The sequence below is a fragment of the Cyprinodon variegatus genome, unplaced genomic scaffold (assembly GCF_000732505.1).
Source record: "Cyprinodon variegatus isolate N-32 unplaced genomic scaffold, C_variegatus-1.0 Scaffold520, whole genome shotgun sequence".
Lineage (NCBI taxonomy): Eukaryota > Metazoa > Chordata > Actinopteri > Cyprinodontiformes > Cyprinodontidae > Cyprinodon > Cyprinodon variegatus.
Window position 1 is genome coordinate 550,044 of NW_015150973.1, and position 19,672 is coordinate 569,715.

General features: G+C 37.0%; 2 protein-coding genes across 3 annotated transcripts in view; both read right to left on the minus strand.

Annotated features, from left to right (window-relative positions):
• The window catches only part of scarf1 (scavenger receptor class F member 1), a 10,409-nt gene extending 3,116 nt beyond the window's left edge, over positions 1–7,293 (minus strand). For both annotated transcript variants that reach the window (XM_015390980.1, XM_015390981.1), the window contains exons 1-8: positions 7,095–7,293; positions 6,749–6,810; positions 6,556–6,657; positions 3,583–4,123; positions 3,296–3,514; positions 1,602–1,730; positions 283–389; positions 97–208 (exon numbers count right to left, since the gene is read on the minus strand). In XM_015390980.1, the coding sequence (XP_015246466.1) occupies positions 97–208; positions 283–389; positions 1,602–1,730; positions 3,296–3,514; positions 3,583–4,123; positions 6,556–6,657; positions 6,749–6,810; positions 7,095–7,192 (1,370 nt within the window). In that variant the 5' untranslated portion in view covers positions 7,193–7,293. The remainder of the gene's footprint in view (positions 1–96; positions 209–282; positions 390–1,601; positions 1,731–3,295; positions 3,515–3,582; positions 4,124–6,555; positions 6,658–6,748; positions 6,811–7,094) is intronic.
• Positions 7,294–7,612: 319 nt separating this feature from the next.
• Positions 7,613–17,282, minus strand: LOC107095006 (RILP-like protein 1). The gene is made up of 8 exons (XM_015390956.1): positions 16,742–17,282; positions 13,407–13,530; positions 11,586–11,707; positions 10,449–10,634; positions 9,488–9,666; positions 9,279–9,404; positions 9,101–9,199; positions 7,613–8,721 (listed from the first exon to the last, which is right to left on the minus strand). Exons 1-8 carry the CDS (start codon positions 17,069–17,071, stop codon positions 8,595–8,597), a joined length of 1,293 nt encoding a protein of 430 aa, XP_015246442.1. The 5' UTR covers positions 17,072–17,282; the 3' UTR covers positions 7,613–8,594.
• Between the last annotated feature and the right edge of the window lie 2,390 nt (positions 17,283–19,672).

Below are 19,672 nucleotides of genomic sequence, written 5' to 3' on the forward strand. Positions count from 1 at the left end.
TGCATCCTTTTGTTAAAAGTCTTAGACCCTGATGGCAAAAAATCCAGTAAAACAATGCAAATATGTAATATTTGTGAATGCCAGTGGGGAAGAAACCTGTTTTTTCCATCAGTAGGACCTCCTCCACAACACAGGCAGCAGCACAGCACAGCAACAAACAGCAGGAACAAAGGAACCAGCACGCCTGCAAGCACAGCCCCTCTACCGCCTGCATGAACAAAAGAGTTGACCTTTAGGCTCAAAGGCAAACCAAAGAAAGATGCTGTGAGTAGCTTTACATACTGGAGGGACAGGCCCCTGTGACGGCGTTGCAGCTGACTCCCTCTCCACAGTCACAGAGGGACGAGCAGTTGGCCCCAAACATCATAGCGGGACAGGTGCTGTTACAGCTGGAAATCAGAAATCACAGCAATATGTCTTAAATTCATAAATGTCTCTAAATTCAGAGATTGTTGAATGACCAAACATGATTAAAACCAAAAACTAATGTGATAATGATAATTATTGTTATAGGAAGAAATGAAGTGAATGTAATCCAATGTTGCCTGCTTCTCCAGAAGTTTAAACTTTGAGATAAATAAGTATTGCATATTTTGATGATAAAGTAGAATGTGATTTAATAAACTGCACAAAAAAAACATATTTTATAAGATAATCTTAAGTCTACAGCAGTGGAGTTTGTTTTGGTACATTTGGAGCATTTGGCTGCTAAGCATCACCGTCTTTGGAAATACTTTTGTGCTAAAACAGAAAAAATGTAAATGAAAATGATAAATTGATCAATTTATAAACGATAGTGAGGAAGAACTTCCTGTAGTAATAAGAGCTCCATTAGTAACAGAAATGATGTATCAATTTCCTTTGTCATTATAGTCGACTTGTTTCACTCTAGTGCATCTGACAGGTGAAATTAAAAAATGTTTTCTGTAACTCTTTAATGAACTAACTGCGTTTCAGTAGTCAGATCAGATATCAGTTTGCCAATTTATGATAGTTCATTTATTCTAAACCACCTAAATATACACAGTGATAGAGAATATTCTACCAACAGAAAAGAAAAAATTCATCCTTTGTTCATTTTTAGATTAGAATAATCCTTGATCTTGCAATGGAGCTATTACTGATTTGCATATACTGATGGACATGTTGCCAAACATAAAAACCAGAGATATTGTTGGGTTGGAGTGACAATATGACAAATCACCCAGGGCAACATGTGGTAGGGTTTAGAAGAAGTACTAGATTAAAAATGAATATCTTATCTGTTAACTGATCCATTAACATGAGTAGATGAGTTAATCAAGTCTCCAGAATTGGTTGAAGGGACTCGTCCAGGGCTCCATTTCGAAACCGTTACTGATCCAGTTATTTGACCTGTGCTTTTAACATTGATCGATGGTTCAAATCTATTTTCAGGTTAATCAAATATTGGCTTCATTATCCAAAAAAGGTATTAATAAGCCCCTGGTATGTTGTTAGCGATTAAAAAGACAAAATAAACATGAGTGTGGATGATTGTGTTGCACTGTGTGTGAGTTTGTGAAGTCATTTCTTTATTTCTAAAAAAGCAAAAAAATCTATATTCAGGTCTGACAGCTTACCTGTCTCCTTGGAAACCAGGGCTACAGACACATCTTCCTGTCACATGATGGCATTTGCCCTGAAAGCACTGACTGCACAGGAAGTGGCAGCCGTCTCCATATCTCCCATCAGAGCAGAGCTCCTCACACCTGGTGGGGTCATAAGTAGAACAAAGTTAAGATCTAGAATATAACTTCATATTCTCTACTGTCTACAACAGGCAGACAAAGCTGCATGTCCATTAGGGATGCACAATATAGCACTAATTTATTGTTAGCACAGAAGTACAGTACTTAATATCACTAGTGCAAAGAACTGTCTAACATGCAATAAATAGAGCTAATTATATAGATAGCATTCATTCAGACTGTATATGCTAGTAATGTGCATTTCTAAACTGTTTTATTGCAATAAAGCAGATGCAGCCACCATCATTTTCGAAAAAAAAACCAAAAACAAAAACCCCTGTTATTCAAGTGAAAATAATATTAATTCCCCTCAAGTATTTTTTTATATTCCAACAAAAAACCTCACTATATTTGTGGGATTCTAGATGACAGAAGAACGAAGGTACAGTCTAATTAAAGGGAAGAAAATTGGTTAATATTCTAATTTTCAGCTTCTTTAATTCTGCCAACATTAATTAAATCCTGGGCAACAAATTGCCTAGAGAAGAGCTTTCAGTATTAAAAGAGTCCACTTGTTTGTAATTCCCTCTCTTTCTTAGACAGCATTAGAGCAGAGGTAAAAAAAAAAATTGAATTAAAGGAACCAACAGGGTGTAATGAGACACCAATTTAGGGAGGAGGATTTCAAGATCATCATTATGTGACCCTGGTGTATGTAGACCAAAGAGGTACAAAATAAGTTAAATAAGTGCATTGTATAATGAATGAATAAGAATGTCCTATTAAAATAATAGATAAATGTTGAGTGAAATAAATAAAATTTAACATTAAAATTCTGTTTAGATTCTTAAAGGTATCATTGAATTGTTTCATACTTTATCATGTCATTATTCTAATTGCAAGTAATGAAGTGCAAAAAATAATTAATTATACCATTGTATAATTAAATGTACCACTAAAACTGTGAGATTAATTGGTGAAGTTTTTTTATTTTTATTATCAGGTACACTTTTGAAAGTCACAGGCTGAACCCCCAGAACATTGGGGGCTGGACCCACAAAAAAACAAGAAAAACGGCTTTATATTTAGGATTTACTGGGTGTTGTGGTACCTTTGAAATAATAATCTGCTATGTATGCCACAATATATTCATTTTTAAAATAATCTTTTCAGTGTGGATCTCTAAAATCTGTAAAAATACGAATGACTCTTCGTTCTCTCCTAGTTACTATAACCACTGGTGGTCAGCTTATCTTTTTTAAACCTTTCTTGTCTCTATTTGCCTCTTGTTGGATTTTTATTAGTGAAGATTATATTTAACTTCAAATTTGTATTGGTCCATTTAAAAAGAACAAAAATAAAAATTAAAAAATCCAGGGTAAACGCTCTTGCTATGGTCGGTCTGCTACTAATAATTCTTTAATCTTATTTTTTTACTGTTATTGTGTAAAGGTAAACCGTAATATGTCACTTTCCCACTATATCAAACACGAGAAGATATAAAAACCCCAATGCATAAGAAAATGTTTTTATTCTCCAATATGAAAGGCCCTGAATTTGATTTTAGTTCAGAAACCCTTTTATACCTGGCTCCCGTCCTTCCAGGGTCACATCTCAAACATTTCCCTGTTATTGGATCACAGGGTTCATTATTCCAGCACTTTGGGCACTTATCCCTGCAGCCATCACCGTACCACCCAGAGGCGCAGGGGCGGTCACACCGCGTGCCGTTCCAGCCGGGTTCACAGGCAGCACAGGCACCATCAGTGGACGAACATGGCTGGTTGTCTTTACAGTGGCCACATCTAGAGGCAGGAGTTGGAGTTATGACATGTCTAACATGGAAACAAACAGGCTTAAAATAATCATTTACCTCATATTACAGCTGCTGCCATAGTCCCCAGCTTTACAAGGGTGGTTGCATGAAACCCCTGTATAACCTGGTTGGCAGAGGCACTGCCCAGACACCGGGTCACAGCTGCTGTGCAGCAGGTCACAGTTACATTTCCTGTCACAGCTGGATCCCCAGGAGCCCGCCTCACATTCGCACACGCCGGTCCGCTCATTACATGGAGACTGGTTACAGTTGCAACTGGCCTGACATCTAATCCCCCAGTATCCCCTGCGACACTGGCAGCGGCCTGTTAGCGGGTCACAGCTGGAGCCCAGAGATCCAATGCTGGAGCATTGGCATGGTTTGGAGCAGGTCGGGGACCACCAGCCTTCATCGCAGATGCAGTTTCCCATGACGGGGTGGCAGTGGCCATTGCGAGTGCACTTGCAGGTGTTCTGGCAAAGCGGGCCCCAGCGGGTGGGGTTGCATGTACACTCGCCGGTGACAGCATTACAGTGGCCATGAGGGTAGCATGGACACACCTGACGGCAGTCTGACGCCCAGAACTCAGGAGGACAGCCTCATGTTCACAACAAAACAGATCAGGGATTATTTACAAACCTTTTTACAGCATCCATATTTCATCACGTTTGAAGGTTTTTCCCAAAAATAAACTGAATATTTCAGTGTTAAAATAAATGGATGGTTTATGGGTCAAATATTGACATTTAACATTATGAACCAAGAGTTTGCTGTGTATCAGGTATGACTACATGAAAACCAACCTTTCAATATCTAAAGTCAATTTGACAATAAAGTTTATACAAAAAGTTGCTTTTACAGCTTTGAGTTGCAACTTTTCTGCAGAATAGTAACAAGTCATTTTATCCATCAGGTCTCAATGCCTCAATTCTTTATATTCAAATCCTAAAAGTATAGTGGAGGATGTTCTTTATCAGATGGATCATCAAGATAAATGATCCTCTAATTGTCAATCATTCTGGTGATATGTTGACGTACGTGCTCGTCCCCAGTCAGCTATCTTTTTCTGTGCATGCGCACCACGGTTCTTTGAAAATGGCTAAGGGTCGTAAGAGAAAAATTTTCTACGAAGTGTATGAGAAGAAAAGAAAGGCCTCAGAAGAGAGAAACAAGACCAGAGATTCTTTTAAATGATGGCGTACAATAAAAGCACAGGTCGGGCTTCCCACTGATGCCGTGGTTTCAAAGTTTCTACTCGACAGGTAAAGTTTGGCATGCTATTTGGAAAAATCTATTTCACAACACTGCTGGTAAAAGTTATCTACCTCTATATTGTAATATTCCTGGGATAATAAGTTTTTATTTTATAATTTGCATCGTTAGAAGTTATACGGTGAACACAGATCCTTATTTAGCCCTTAAACACATTCAACTTCTCACTGCCTAACACACACACACACAATTACAAGCATGTCATGATTTTTTAATCTACCAGTAGTCTTATTTGAGGGAAAGCTTTTTTTATATGCAAATGTTGGTGAGATGAGATCCTTCCAAGCGACCGTCTTATCATTGGGTTCCCCGCACCGCCTCGAGGAGAAATGGGCTCGTGCATGATCTCGCACGAGTTTAATAGGCGTTCCCTCACGGGAGCGGGTACAGGGTTGTGCATGTGCATTTTTTTTTTTTAAAGTAGAGAGGGTGGGGTCTTTTGAAAAATTCGTATAAATCCTCCACAATACCTTTAAGAAAACACTAACAAGTTTGAAGTCCAGTCCAAGTTCTACACAAGGATTTAGCAAATTATAATGAGTAACCCCTGATTCATTATTGAACTGAGGAAGCAAACATTCAGGATCAATATTTTATTTTCAACTTGGTGGTGGAATATTTTTCTTTTGCTTTAATGAGACCATCACAACATTTGAAGTAAAGACAATAGAACCCAAATCAAGTCAAAAGATATTAGTACTCAAGTCAGTCAAGTGGTCAATCTTTTCTAATTTGACCAAATTAAATCTAAAGTAACCAAATCTGGGACTTGAGTCTGGTTCAAATCACCTCATAAATAATGGGGGAATGACGATGGCAGTGAAATATGCAATAAATGTAGAGGCCTAAATCTTTCACATGGCGACCTCATCTGTTTTTCTAATCCTGACTGGGTGAAATGTCTTGCTTATGTCAGTTTAAGTGGAATAAATAATTTCCTTATATCTATTTTAGGTGCAAGTGTTTTTTTTTTATCATTAATGCATTTAATTTTTACTTATTGACCAATAAATTTAATAATGACACTACATTTTTGACCAAATATAGAGTAAAGCTTCTTTATGTCTCTGGGACTTCAAATTTGTTTTTATCTCATTTTGATTTCACTCTTATTGAATGTATTACAATTTACTACTTTGTACTCCACTACCCCACTTTAACAGTCAGCTGTTAAAGTGGTGCTGACTCCATATATATAAATATACTTCTGAACCCTCAAAATGCGATAAAATATCCCAGTGTCAAACTGTAAAATATACCTAGCGACAGCCAATTTAGGCTTTATTTTCATATAAGAAGATGGGGGGGGGAAAGAGTTGTTTCCTCTGTGATTTTTCTTTTCCGGTCCAAATAATCTATTAATAATTTATTCCATTAATCTTATTTTGAATTATTCCACTCTTTATATATATATTGACTCACCCCTTCTGTTTTAACTTCAAGTAAAAATTTACATAGACACATATACATATTTTAGGCACCTCATACATATGGAACTCTATAAAATTGGATTAAATAACTGTTGAAATAAAACTGTACTTTCAACATACACCACCATCACAGGTAATTTAAGGTGTTTGATTTTACTTTGTGGTCATATAAATGATTTCACCATTGATTTTATGCAATTAAACACACATTACACTTTTACTATTACATATCTCTTCATTTCTGACAGCATTTGTCCTTTCTTCATCGCAACCTCTACCATATTGTTAAAAAGGTACCAAACATCTGCTGCTTTTTGTAGCAACTCACGTGTTTTACACTGAGCTCCATAGTACCCAGGTGGGCAGCGGCATACTCCAGGAAACACACAGATCTCATTCTCAAGACACATTTGTTCACCTTCACAGAGAGCTGAAGACAAAAACACAGACAGCAGAAACATAAAGAACGAACCAACCCAACCTAGAAGGTTAAGACCCAGCTTAAGGTCACACAGGCTCACCTATAGTGCACTCTTTTCCCTGCTGGCGCCATCCAGTGCAACACAACAGTGTAGAGGAGTCCCTGAATATTTGTGATATGATAAAAAAAGCCTCATAAAATAAAAAAATTTACAGAAAAAAGAAATGGGGCTAAACAAGCCTGTTTTCAGGTTATAACAGTGTAAGACCCAGCTTTGTGGAAATAAATGGATAAAAAAGTTTAGGGAATACTTTCTTTATGGCTCTTAAATTCTTAACTTTCTCTACTTTTCTAAGTTAGTCAGTAATGCCGAAAACGGCACAGCCTCCTACAGATATGTGCTGCTCCCCTGTAAAACAAGGAGGGATGAAACAGGTGAAGCCTACCTTGAATCCTTGCAAACATTTCTCCCACCAGGATCCAGTGTCTGTGCAGAGGACAGGGAGCAGCAGAGCAGAACGCTCAGAGCTCGGAGAAACCTCATCTTCACTCAGAACCCAGTGCTAAAAAACTCCTGCGTCTGGGAACAAATATCTTTCTGCCTCACTTCTCTACTCACCCTCCACCCTTCCCTCTCTCCCTGCCTGCCTGCTTCCCTGTCCGGTGAGTCTTCTTGTGGCTCCGGTGCAGCCATAGAGGTCAAAGCACCCCCCCCCCCAAAGTTTCCTCTCCACGTTTCCTCGGGAAGTCGGAGCCATTTCCTTCTATTCATGCCAGACGCAGGGCTTTTAAAAGAATGATTCAAACACATACACACATGATGGGGTTCACCTTTTCCCAGAATCCATTGCCTTCCTGGAGATGATGAAGACATCTTTAGTCATGGCGACTACATTTCATTTAAAAAGTGCTCAGTCTTCACAAAGAACAAAAGACGCAGATAAAGCAATTTCAGTTTTTCAGTGCATGATTTTTTTATTGAAAAACTGAATTTTGCAGTCACTTAACATCCAAATCGTTAATTCCTCCTGAAATAATCGTTACAAGAAATAAACTCCAAACATTTATTTCAGGGGTGGTTCACTCAGTGTCCCTCAAAGACATTAACCCTCTGAGTAGTGCATTTAGAGGAGGGGAAGAGCAGTGACATCATGTTGGCTGGAACAGGCTTGTTTGAAAATATGCATAAAATCTTGACAAGAAGGACAGCCAATCACAGATTAATATGGCTTCAATGTTAAAAAAAAACACAGCAGGCTATACTGTTGTTCAGTTTAGATAATTAATGACTGCGTAGGAAAAGGCATCTGTAATAATGTAAATGGTTAATTAAGGCGTAAGGAGTAGAATCTTCCCTATGGATAAAAGTGCTTAAAATACTGAAAAGTACTAAAGTAAACTCTAAACTCTAACAGAGGGTTAAGGACAACCTGTATTCACCTTTTATAAAAAATGCCCCCATGTGGAACAGATGAGAACTTCCTCTGACACCTTCGACCATACTAAAAAAACACAATCCCTCCATTATATTGGACTATCTGGATGTTAATTTACTAACATTAAATGCTCTTTTCTTTGGTTATAGCAAAAACAAAAACAAAAAAATCAGATGATAAATATATAAAAATATAATACGGTATATTTCTCAAAATCTAAAACATTTAAATGTTTTTAAAACAAATATATTTATATCCCGCTGATTGTTTTAATTTCTGAACCATAAAAAATAGGGATTCCAAAAGTGCCTCCTGCTGTATACTCTGTACCGTTTGTGCAATGTTGAAGCTCCGACTGAGCAAAATTGAAACAGAACTGCAAAGTGAGAAAGTCAATGGCTTGCTATTAGACCTTTGCGTTAGAAATGCCTTAAAGTTCCCAGTCTGTGCAACGAGCTTCAGAATGAGAACAGGAGTGGCTGAAGAGCACGACGTAATCTCAATGCAGAGTTAAGAAGCCAGCTGTTGCTCTGGCTCTTCGCTCGCCTCGGATTCGTCCAGGATTTCCCAGCTGGAGGGAGAGCTGCTCATTTGGGTGGGACTCCTGCTGCTGCCTGAACGCGTCAGAAAGCCGAAGCTGCAGCAGGACAGAGAGAGAGAGAGACACATGCCTCAGGTCAGGACACGCAGTCAGGGATTACAGCTAAATATAGACCTGGATTGGCCAATCATTAGAAGAGTGGAGCTGGTGAAGATCATGTCGCTGTGTCTTTTAGGGGGAATGCATTTTATTTCTTTGCATTCTTACCGTTGCAAAGTCACATTAAAAATACATCAACTTGAACTTTTATCAAATTTTGTCACACTTTAAAAAGGTTTCCTTTAGCGATATCAGAGTTCATGCTAATCAAAAGATAGATAAGTTCTACAGATGTGAATGCGTTTGCAGCTCACTGTGAAAATTGTGAGATTTTTTTTTGTTTTTGTTTTGTTTTTGCAGATTGTTTCTCACTTACAGGTTTCGAATGCGTGACTCGGCTGGTTTGGTCGGTCCGTCCACCTCTGAGCCGTCCACTTCTGTCTGCCCGTACAGAGAACTTGTCTCTTCCTCGTCACTGAAGACAAAACAAACACCCCACATTCTTACCTAAACACATTTAGTGTTTGTTTTTGCAAAAGAGGGATGAGAGATACCTGATGCTGCAGTCACTCAGAGGAATCCCCAGCATCTTTGCCTTTATCAGCTTCCTTCGCTTTTTGATCGCTGACCGGACCGCTTCCAGAAGAAAGCCTGGGCACCTCTCCTCATTTAAAATTTCCCTGCAATAAAAAAAAGACAGTTCTGATTTCTGCTTCACATAAATTCAACACCTATGTTCGTTAATGTCTTTTTTTAGACCCACCGCTGATAGTAGTTGAGCTCCTCCTGCACCAGGAAGAGGTTGGTTTTCAGCTCGTTCCTCTCAAACAAAATGTCCCGCACCTCTTTCTTTGTGAAGCATGGCTGATCGGGGTCGTTCTTCTCAGTGGTTGGCTGTTGGGTCGACTTTTTTGTCGACTGTACTGTTTGGTGCGGACTGGGCTGATGGGATGAAAGAGACTCAATAAATATATCATAAAATAAGTAATCAAATCCAAAGAAGATAGATGTTAATTTTACCTAGACTCTCTTCCTTCCTCTGCTGTTTTATGTCTAAGAAAGTTTTTAGAACTTTAATCTTTTTTCTTGTTTAAAATTATTTTTCCTAAATCAACAATAACACAAATGTGACCTAGTTACATCAGACATAACATAAAACTATTAAGTGAATGGACTGAAGAAGGAAGCAAGGTTTACAGGCATCATGAGTGCTGAAGCAATTAGAAGATGTCTAACTCAGGCCAAAATAGTTTTAATAAGAGGTTGAAATTCTCCACAGGAAACAGATAAATGGTGTCATAGTTTTTTCAGGAGAAGCCTTTGACTGATAAGTGAAGTGCACACAGTAAATGTTTTTGAAACTGCTTAATATTCCATTTTCCTGATTATTAAAAACTGTTTTATTTTTTCCGAAATCAGGGTCAGAATCAGCTTTTTAGCCAATATCATGTGCACAAAAAAAGGAATTTGACTTTATTTTCTACAGTTAAACGCTCAAATTTCAACTTTACTAATAATTTGAAATAAATGAAGAATTAATTCTTCACAACAAATCTGCATGTATGAAAATAAAACCCATTATATTGATTTTGGGGTTTGGCTCACTCTTTTTAACCAACACACTGATGTTATTCCAACAAAGCTCTCGACATAACACCTAAACTGTCTTTTTTTTACTATAACATATAAAAACTTGAATAATATTACGTAAGAGGACGACATACAGGGCTGTGCCCATTGACGCTATTCAGCTGTGTTTGGAGCCGTTCTATCTCCTTGTTTTTCTCCTTAAGGTCGGTCTCCAAGTCGGCCTTCCTCTCCACGATGCTCGTCAGCTGCGTCTGAAGCACATTCTGCTTGTGCCGCAGCTCTGCGTTCATTTTCATGAAGCGGTCCAACTGCTCCTGGAGCTGCAGAGACATGAACACACATGCCGGTGTGAAAGGACAACCTGAACAATCGCACAGGTGTTTGCTTTTCTCTCTGAGAACAACCAGTTTTCTAGGAAGGAAGAAAGGAAGGAAGGAAGGAAGGACTTAGGAAACAGAGAAAGATGGCAGAACAGAAACAAGTAGAAAAGTAGGACAGTAGGACATTCCCCAAATACTGGAATTAGGGAATAGTGGAATTAAATTATTCCAGAATAATCCTGAGCTGTGACTGCATGGGGGAAATTTCATAGCTCAACTATGTAGATGACATTTAAACATAATCCCTGCTTGAAGCACCAGGTTAACCCATAAACCATACAATGTCCAAACAGATGCATTCAGTTTAAAGGACAACTATTTTAAAAACACTGAGATAAAATCAGCAGAAAACGTCATGAGCTAAACTCCGTGAGATTGACATTTAAGGTTTTCTTTTTTGTTTTTTGTTTTTTCTTATCCTTTATGTCGACTGATTGGGAGCAACAAGTTAAGCATTAACAAACACACCCATATTTGGCTGCTGTATAAATCATGTGATGAGTGTGTCCCGACAGACGCAGAGACACATGCAAGCAATCATTTCAGAATATGTATATACACACACAGACACACAGAGAAACTGTGTGGGTGAAAACTACGCCTAGACATGCCTGAAATCTGCTACCAGCAACAGATCAATCTTTTTTATAACCATACACATACCCTCCCTCATCCAGTGCCCACATTTTACTAACTAGTCTCATAAAACATTTGTGAATGTATGCTTTACTATGAGGGAACCAGACCTTCCTCTGGTGTTTTAAACTGATCTCTATCATTATTGATGGTGCTTCAAAACTTTTTTTGTTGCACTTTGGCTGCTCTTTCAGGCCTTTCTTCGTCCTTCGATAAAAATCTGTCAGCCTGTAATCAGTGAGATCTGTGTCTTACCGCCTCCACCTCTTTGGAGACTGTAGCGATCTCCTGGACTTTAGCCCTCAGCTCATCTCTCTGCTTGTCCACCACCTCCTTCAGCTTCAGCATCACCTGCCGCTCCTGCCTGTGATTACGGTCTAAAAATACAACAAACACATGCGCGTTAGAGGCAGATGAAAACAAAGGTTCAAAAAGGGGCGTCGTTTTCAATTGTTTCTTCTTCCGTTTTTTGCAGCCATTACAAAACAACCTACTTTAAGCCTTAATAATAGAGAAGTTTTTTTCATTATTATGTCATTCTTCCATCTGAACTGTGACATAAGCAAAATATATTTTAGTGAAAAGTTATCAGTCTGCTTTAAAAATTCCCAGTAACCAAAACTAACAAACTCTTTGTCAAAGAGCCTTTTGACGCAAAGCTAATACAAACATACCACAAATAACTCTATTCATCACCATAGTACTGCAGTGTTTCCAAACTGAAACATCTAGGTTGTTGTCTAAAACTGAGCACAGAAACATAAAAACAGCACACAGGTAAAAGTTAAAGTAAAATACAGTTCTGTTGGTCATATTTCAATTAACTGACCCTGACTTTAAACATGCTGGGGCTGCATTAAGGTAAGAAACAAAGGTTAGAAAGTCTGAGTTCAAACGGTCTCAGCAGCATGGGTTCAACTTTCTCCTGTCTCACATGGCGTAGATCCAAAACATACAGAGACAACCTGCCGCTGACTAATTAAAAACATCTTCACAGCTTATTATAATGCATGTTGGAGACACTCCACCTCAGACCTGCTCAACCAGAATAGAAAACAGGGATGATAGCGGTTTCACTTTTAAATTTAGAAACATCAAACAAAAAAGGAGGGGTAAGGAAATTTAACACCAGCTCATTTCAACAAACATTAAGTTTGATGTTTGATATTAGCTACAGCAGCATAAAACATAGAAGCATAATTAGTTTTCACTTTCACTCATATAATTAGGTTCCACTTTTGCTTTTCTGCAACAAAGAAAAACAAAAATCCGTACACTGCTTTTGGTGCTTTATGATTAAAGTGTGTTACAATTAAATCATACTCTTATTTTTATTTAGTTTTCAGGTTAATTGAATTTATATAATACACATCTCTAATCAGATGCTTATAGCCCTCATTATTACATATTATATCCCTAAAACTTGTTCTAATGAGCAGTTATTAACTTTTTAGCTTGTTTATTATTGTGAGGAGCTTCCAAAAAGGACTGGAAATCGAACTATTAATCAAACACTATATATACTTTTGACGAAGTATGAGAAAAGAGTAAAATCTCAAAATAACTGTAAAACCAGTGGCCTGGATTATTGTTTTGAGCTTCAATGATAAATTAATTCTACAAATAAATGATCAGAGTCTATAATCAATGTGGAGCCATAATAACTATAAGGAGTTAATTTTTTAGATCCTATCTCCTATCCCGTGTGGGCCTCCTCTTTATGTTGAACTGGTAAACATATTTTCACAGAGCAGAGTATGTGCTGTGCACACATGGTGTGTTAACCGGTCAGACTGCTTTCAGGATCAGCATGCAGGCCTTACAGTTAAACCGCTGTTTTGAATCTGTTCCGTTAACATCTGATAAATTTCCATACGGCTGAGTCTGCTACACACACCAGCATAACTTAAGATTATGACGAGAACAGAGCGACCACAAGCCCTGGAGGTGGTTTTACTTGGGTGGAGCAAAGCAAAAAGATGCAGAAGAATTTATTTATTTACTTATTTCACAAAAAAAGAGAGTTTAAAGCAGAACTTTAGGAAGACTTTAGGTTGTTAAAGTATTCAAACATACCTTCCTGAGCACTGGAGCCATCCAGCCTGCTCTGGAGCTCCTTCCTGTCCTCCTGCAGCTGTTGCACCTGGACCTGTAGCTCCTCACATCTCCTCTTCCACTCTTCCTCCTTCTGCTGCAGCTCCTGCTCCACGATTAGGAGAAATATAAAATAAAAAAAAAAACATGAGTAACTTAATATCCAATGTTCTTCAGCATGTATAGAAGCTGTTAAACATTAAGGGATCAGGAGCTTTCGCTGTATGACATCACAGAGGGTGTGCCGTCTTTGTATCATTGCCAAGGCATGTCAAACTGCCAAGTAATCACCACACCTCAGAGCTCTTCCAAGAATGATTTGTTTTTTTTCTTTTGTGTGTTTTGTTTAAAGCTCATTAAATTGGGAGCAAGGACAGGCATGCATGGATCGACTTAACACACTAAAGCATGATACTTTTACGGCTTGTTGGAGCCTATTAAGAATTAGATTCATTTATTTTTTGCTAAATCATTAATGTTAAATCTAGGGTTGTGTGAATGGTAGAGCTATTGTTTATTTGTTTATGTATTGGTTTTGCTTTGATCCTCCTCCTTGTCAGTCCGCCTCCTGCTGAGATTAACAAGTAGAAGCAGTTGATGGGGTGGATCTGATTGTTTGTTTGAAGGAGTGAGGAGCATAACAGTTTTTTTAACGAACATCACTTAACGTTTATACTTGAGTTTTTTTGTAAGTCAACTCTGAGAATATTTCTGTTATTTTTTATAAGTAAAGAAAACACCCCTTTTTGAGACAAGAAAATTCTCCATGAGTGCTTTTTGTTTTGAGTTGAAAAACCTCCTCCTAAGACTACTCTGACAATTTTTGATTTTTTGGGAAACTATTTTGATGCAAGAGTAGCCGTAACACGGCTTCATTATCCTATATCATGTTATAAGACATTAATAGTGTGTTTTCTAAATTATTAGACGGCAGCAAAGACTCTTATTCTTGACATAGCTATTTCTACCTTAAAGTGAGTGTTTATGAGTGTTTATGTTACACCTGCAATACTATTTCATTAACAAATCATATTATAGCTGATAGAAACATGAATAATCTGTCTCTGATCCAATTTATAATTGGGATTCAATCTAATAATGACTTTTAAAGTTATGACTAGATCAGCTAAGTCATAAAGTAGTGTTTTGTTCAAGTGGTATTATCGCAAGTTAATTATCGTGACATAATGAACTTGTATATGTGCGATGCTGTATGATAATAAAGAAAGATGGGAGGAACGTAAGAAAAAAAAGAGCTAAAAAATAATAATCAGACACAATTTCATAAGCATATATATATATATATATATATATATATATATATATATATATATATATATATATATATATATATATATATATAGAAGATGGCGCTGCACAGGGGAACATTGGGTAGCACTGCTCTCTCGCAGCAAGAAGGTTTAGGGTTCGATTCCCGGCTCGGGGTCTTTCTACATGGAGTTTGCATGTTCTCCCTGAGCATGCGTGGGTTCTCTCCGGGTACTCCGGCTTCTTCCCGCACTCCAATAACATGACTGTTAGGTTAACTGGCTTCTCTAAATTCTCCCCATATGTGAGTGTGTGTGTGAATGGTTGTTTGATCTGACCTGTCCAGGGTGTACCCCACCTCTCGCCCATTGACAGCTGCAGATAGGCACCAGCACCCCTCCCAACCCTACTCAGGATAAGCGTGTTAGAAAATGAATAGATATATTGAAGATCATATTTTTTTTTTGCAAATATGCCTTATAATATTTCAGAGATATGACTTACTGATTATTAACAACAAGCAACTTTAAATTTCGACTTCCTGTATTACCTGTATTATAACCCCACTAAAATATATATATAATCCATATCCTAACTTTCCTGTATAATCTGTATATAGTTTCTAAATTTATTTATTTTACAGCCTCTTACAATTACTCTCTGTTTATATATACCATTTATAGACAATACATAGTCTCTGTACACATGTAAATAACTACTATATATACATCCTGTGTAGCACTTCTGGATAAATGCAAGCTACATTTTGTTGCTTAGTACTTGTGACAGTGTGATGACGATTAAGTTAAATTGTATTCTATTCTATTATAGTAACAAACTAAGTAATCTCATTGCTTTCAAATAATATAATAATCACATCATATACATTTTGAGATACTATTTTGTCATTTATTGAGGACCAATTCTGCCATATCTAAAAATAAATACAGAAATAAATAAATAAATGCTCAAATAATAAATAAGCATTCAATTAATTGCCCCCATAAATACAATAAACAAATAAATGTAGGTAGAAATTAAACTATACAGTGAGACATAAATGTATATCTCTTTTAAATAGCTTCTTTATTTATTTGCCTTTGTAATATTTACCTTATTTATTTACTGTCCGTTATAATCTTCAACTTTATTTATTCATTATTTATTTTTTAAGTATTTATTTATATGCATGTCTCTTTTATTCTTCCTTTGTATTTTTTTTTACCCTCTTTATTTCTTCAACACTATTCATTAAAAAAATAAATAATTTATTTAATAAACAGTGTTAAAACTATTTATTAAATAAATTGCGTTGAAGAAATAAAGAGGGTACAAAAATACAAAGGAAGAATAAAGCAGACAAAAAATACTATATCATGCACATAAATACATACCGGTACTTAAAAAAATTAATAATAAATAAATAAAGTTGAAGATTATAACGGACAATAAATAAATAACTATTACAAAGGCGAATAAATAAGAAAGCTAATTAAAAGAGATATATACATTTATGTCTCACTGTATAATTGAATTTCTGCCTACATTTGTTTATGGTATGCTTATTTATTTATTGAGCATTTATTTATTTCTGTATTTATTTATAAATATGGCAGAGTTGGTCTTCCATAGCCATTATGTTATAGACGGGAAATCATAACGGGGACATACCTTATATACCTCATTAGTAGCCATGTAATAAATATAACTAAATAAATTATTTAATTTATTTCTTATATAACGGTTTTCCAATGGTTGGACGAAGAAGTTATTGAATATTTAACCAACACTAATGGAAACTTTGAAAAAAATGGCAAATTAAACAAATAACTACTTAAAAATAAAAACAAAAACATATTGTGAACCTACATCCAACTTTGATTTGGTATTTAATTGTGTTGTTATCGTGTAATACACTTTAAATAACCGCTTTATGTTGTAGTAACGTTCAGCAGATGTGGATCATGTCAGTCTGGATTCAGAAGCTGTCAGTTGCTCCATATGTTGGCATCAATGTTTACAAAATGGTGGCCGTCTTTAAAGCTCACCCGTAGTTGGTTTTTGTCGCTGCCCTCGTCGCCGTCCTTCCCTCCCCGCTTCCTCTGCTGTTGGAGCTGCAGCTGCTCGAAGGTCTTCAGCAGCTCCTCTTCCTTCAGAGCGCGCGCCTGGCTCGTGGAGGCGAAGCTCTCCAGCAGCTCCAGCACCTTCACTATCTTCGGAACCAGACCCTCCACGCTCTCTTTGCCGTAGCCGTCGATCAGCTTCTCCACCTCGGCTCCGATCAGCTTCGCTATTTCGTACACATCGTTGACGGTTAGCGCGGAAAAAGTCCCGTTAAAGCAGGAGGACTCCTGCGGGACTCTGCTCTTCGTCTCCATGATGTCTCCTCATGCGGCGGCTCGGTTCATGCTTCACCAAAGCCTGCTGGCTTGATGTGAAAGTGAAACTGAGATATAGAAGTTTTAACACACGCCTGCTTTGGTGTTCACTTTTAAGTAAATATACTGAGTAAAAGCTCCAGACATGCCTGTTCGCGTTACCAGCTCTCAAATATCAGACTAAAAACTAGAAGAGGAGCTGCGGTGGGACAGCCTCCTCCTCCTCCGCTGACCAATGCAAAGCTCGGATAGATACAAGCACCGACACGCTGCCACCTCCAGCAGAGCGCTGTTTCCTCTATATGTGGGTCTGCTGCAAAATCTGCTGCAAACCCTTAACCCCACACTACAGTAGTACTACGGAAGAGAATCGGGGCCACTGAAAAAACAAAAAAAGTTAACTGGTTTTTAAATTTTATTTCAGAATAATATGAGAAAAAAAGTCAGTAGTCTGACTTTAATCTCAGAATTTTGAATTTTTCTCAGAATTCTGACTTAATTTCAGAATTTTGACTTTTTTTCCCTCAGAATTCTGACCTTAAATCTCAGAATGCTGACTTTTTTTCTCAGAATTCTGACTTTAAATCTCAGAATTCTGACTTTGATCTCAGAATTCTGACTTTAATTTCGGAATTTTGACTTTTTTTCTCAGAATTCTGACCTTAAATCTCAGAATGCTGACTATTTTTCTCAGATTGCTGACTTTAAATCTCAGAATTCTGACTTTAATCTCAGAATTCTGACTTTAAATCTCAGAATGCTGACTTTTTTTTCTCAAAATTCTGACTTTGATCTCAGAATTCTGAATTTTTTCTCAGAATTCTGACCTTTTTCTCAGAATTTTGACTTTTTTTCTCAGAATTCTGACTTAAATCTGAGAATTATGACTTTTTTTCTCAGAATTCTGACATTTTTCTGAGAATTATGACTTTAAATCTTAGAATTCTGACTCTTTTCTCAGAATTCTGACTTTAATCTCAGAATTATGATTTTTTTTCTCTCAAAATTCTGACTTTAATCCCAGAATTCTGACCTTACCCTCAGAATTCTGACATTACCCTCAGAATTTTGGATCTTAACATAGATGGCAACCATGAAGGAAGAGATGTGGGAGCACTCAGCTTCACTGACAAAGATGTGAGTTGTTTGGGAGGGCCTGTATCACATTGGTGAAAAATGTCGAAATTAGACAACTTTTTACGTGCCCAAGGGGTCCCTGGTGATGCCATTTCATTAATGGAAGAGCAGAAGATCCTTAAAACAAGAGAGCTAGTCTCTAAAACAGACGTGGCTATGGCTTGATGCTAACATGTTTGTTAGTTGTCAGAATTCTGAGATTAAAGTCAGAATTCTGACTTTTTTCACAAATTAAACTAAAATAATATTTAAAAATCAGTTAACTTTTTTTTATTTTTTCAGTGGCCCCAATCCTCTTCCGTAAATCCCCTAGAAGGTTATTTTGTTTCAAAACTATTTGTGCTTTGTAAGTGTGAATTTGAAGTTGTTGAGAGTTACATTCCAAGTTTTGTATTTGTAGAATAAAAACAAATTCACAACTACAATCTTTTTTTTTTAAACCTGTTCAAATTTTAAGTACAAGTACACAAATCCTGTTCTACAAGTTGCATATCAAAAACCTCTTACATTCTCACTTTTGCTTCAAATGGTTCAGAACTATTGTTGCAAAACCATGTGTGCATTGTAACTGTGGTGTTTTGTAACTGTAGATTTTTTTTTAATCTGTCACAATTCCAAAAAAAAGTTACACCTCCCTAAAATTCTTGAGTACACAAATGGTGTTCTGTGACAAATGGTGCAAAACACTCATGAGAATACAGAGTGGAATAAAGGTGACAATCACCAGAAACATGAACAAATAAAAGAAAAGGTAATGATATTAACCTTAGTTAAATAACATGCTGCCATCATTTTGCACATCTCTGATGTTGCTGCTATTTCAAATATCCATTACTGTAAAAATGTTCATAGCTGCATATTGGTTATTTATTCTCCAGGTGCAGTTTAATATTAAATACAAATAAAATTATTATAGAATAACTAATTCAGGCAGAAGAAACCTTTTTTTTAGATCTATTTTTTTATACCAACGTATAGAAACCAATCTTTACAGCATGTAGCTGAAGTTACTCATGGTGAACCTTGTCACAGAGAAGATTATGGTCTGGACTTTGACTAGGCCACTCCAACACATCCAAGTGGTTTTCCTGAACCATTTATTGCACCTCTTGTTACATTCCTCCTGCTGGGGAATCAGTCTCTGGTTTTATTTAGAGTCGTCTTGTTTTCAGCTTCCTCCGTCTTCCCTTGGATGCTGATCACCTACTCTGCACATGGTTTACTATATGATCCACAGTGGGGATGCTGTGTCCTCTCAACAGATTTTATGCTTAACTGAGAAACTCTGTAGTTCCTCCACATTTGCTCTGGTTTCTTTAAATTTTCGTCTATTTCAACAAGATTCTAATTTATGGCCTTGACTTAGCTGTTTTGCAGTTAACGTTTATCATAGGCAAACTGCAAATCTTTAAAGCATAGGTTGCTTTATAAGCTAATTATATTATTTGTACTTTAAAGTTATTT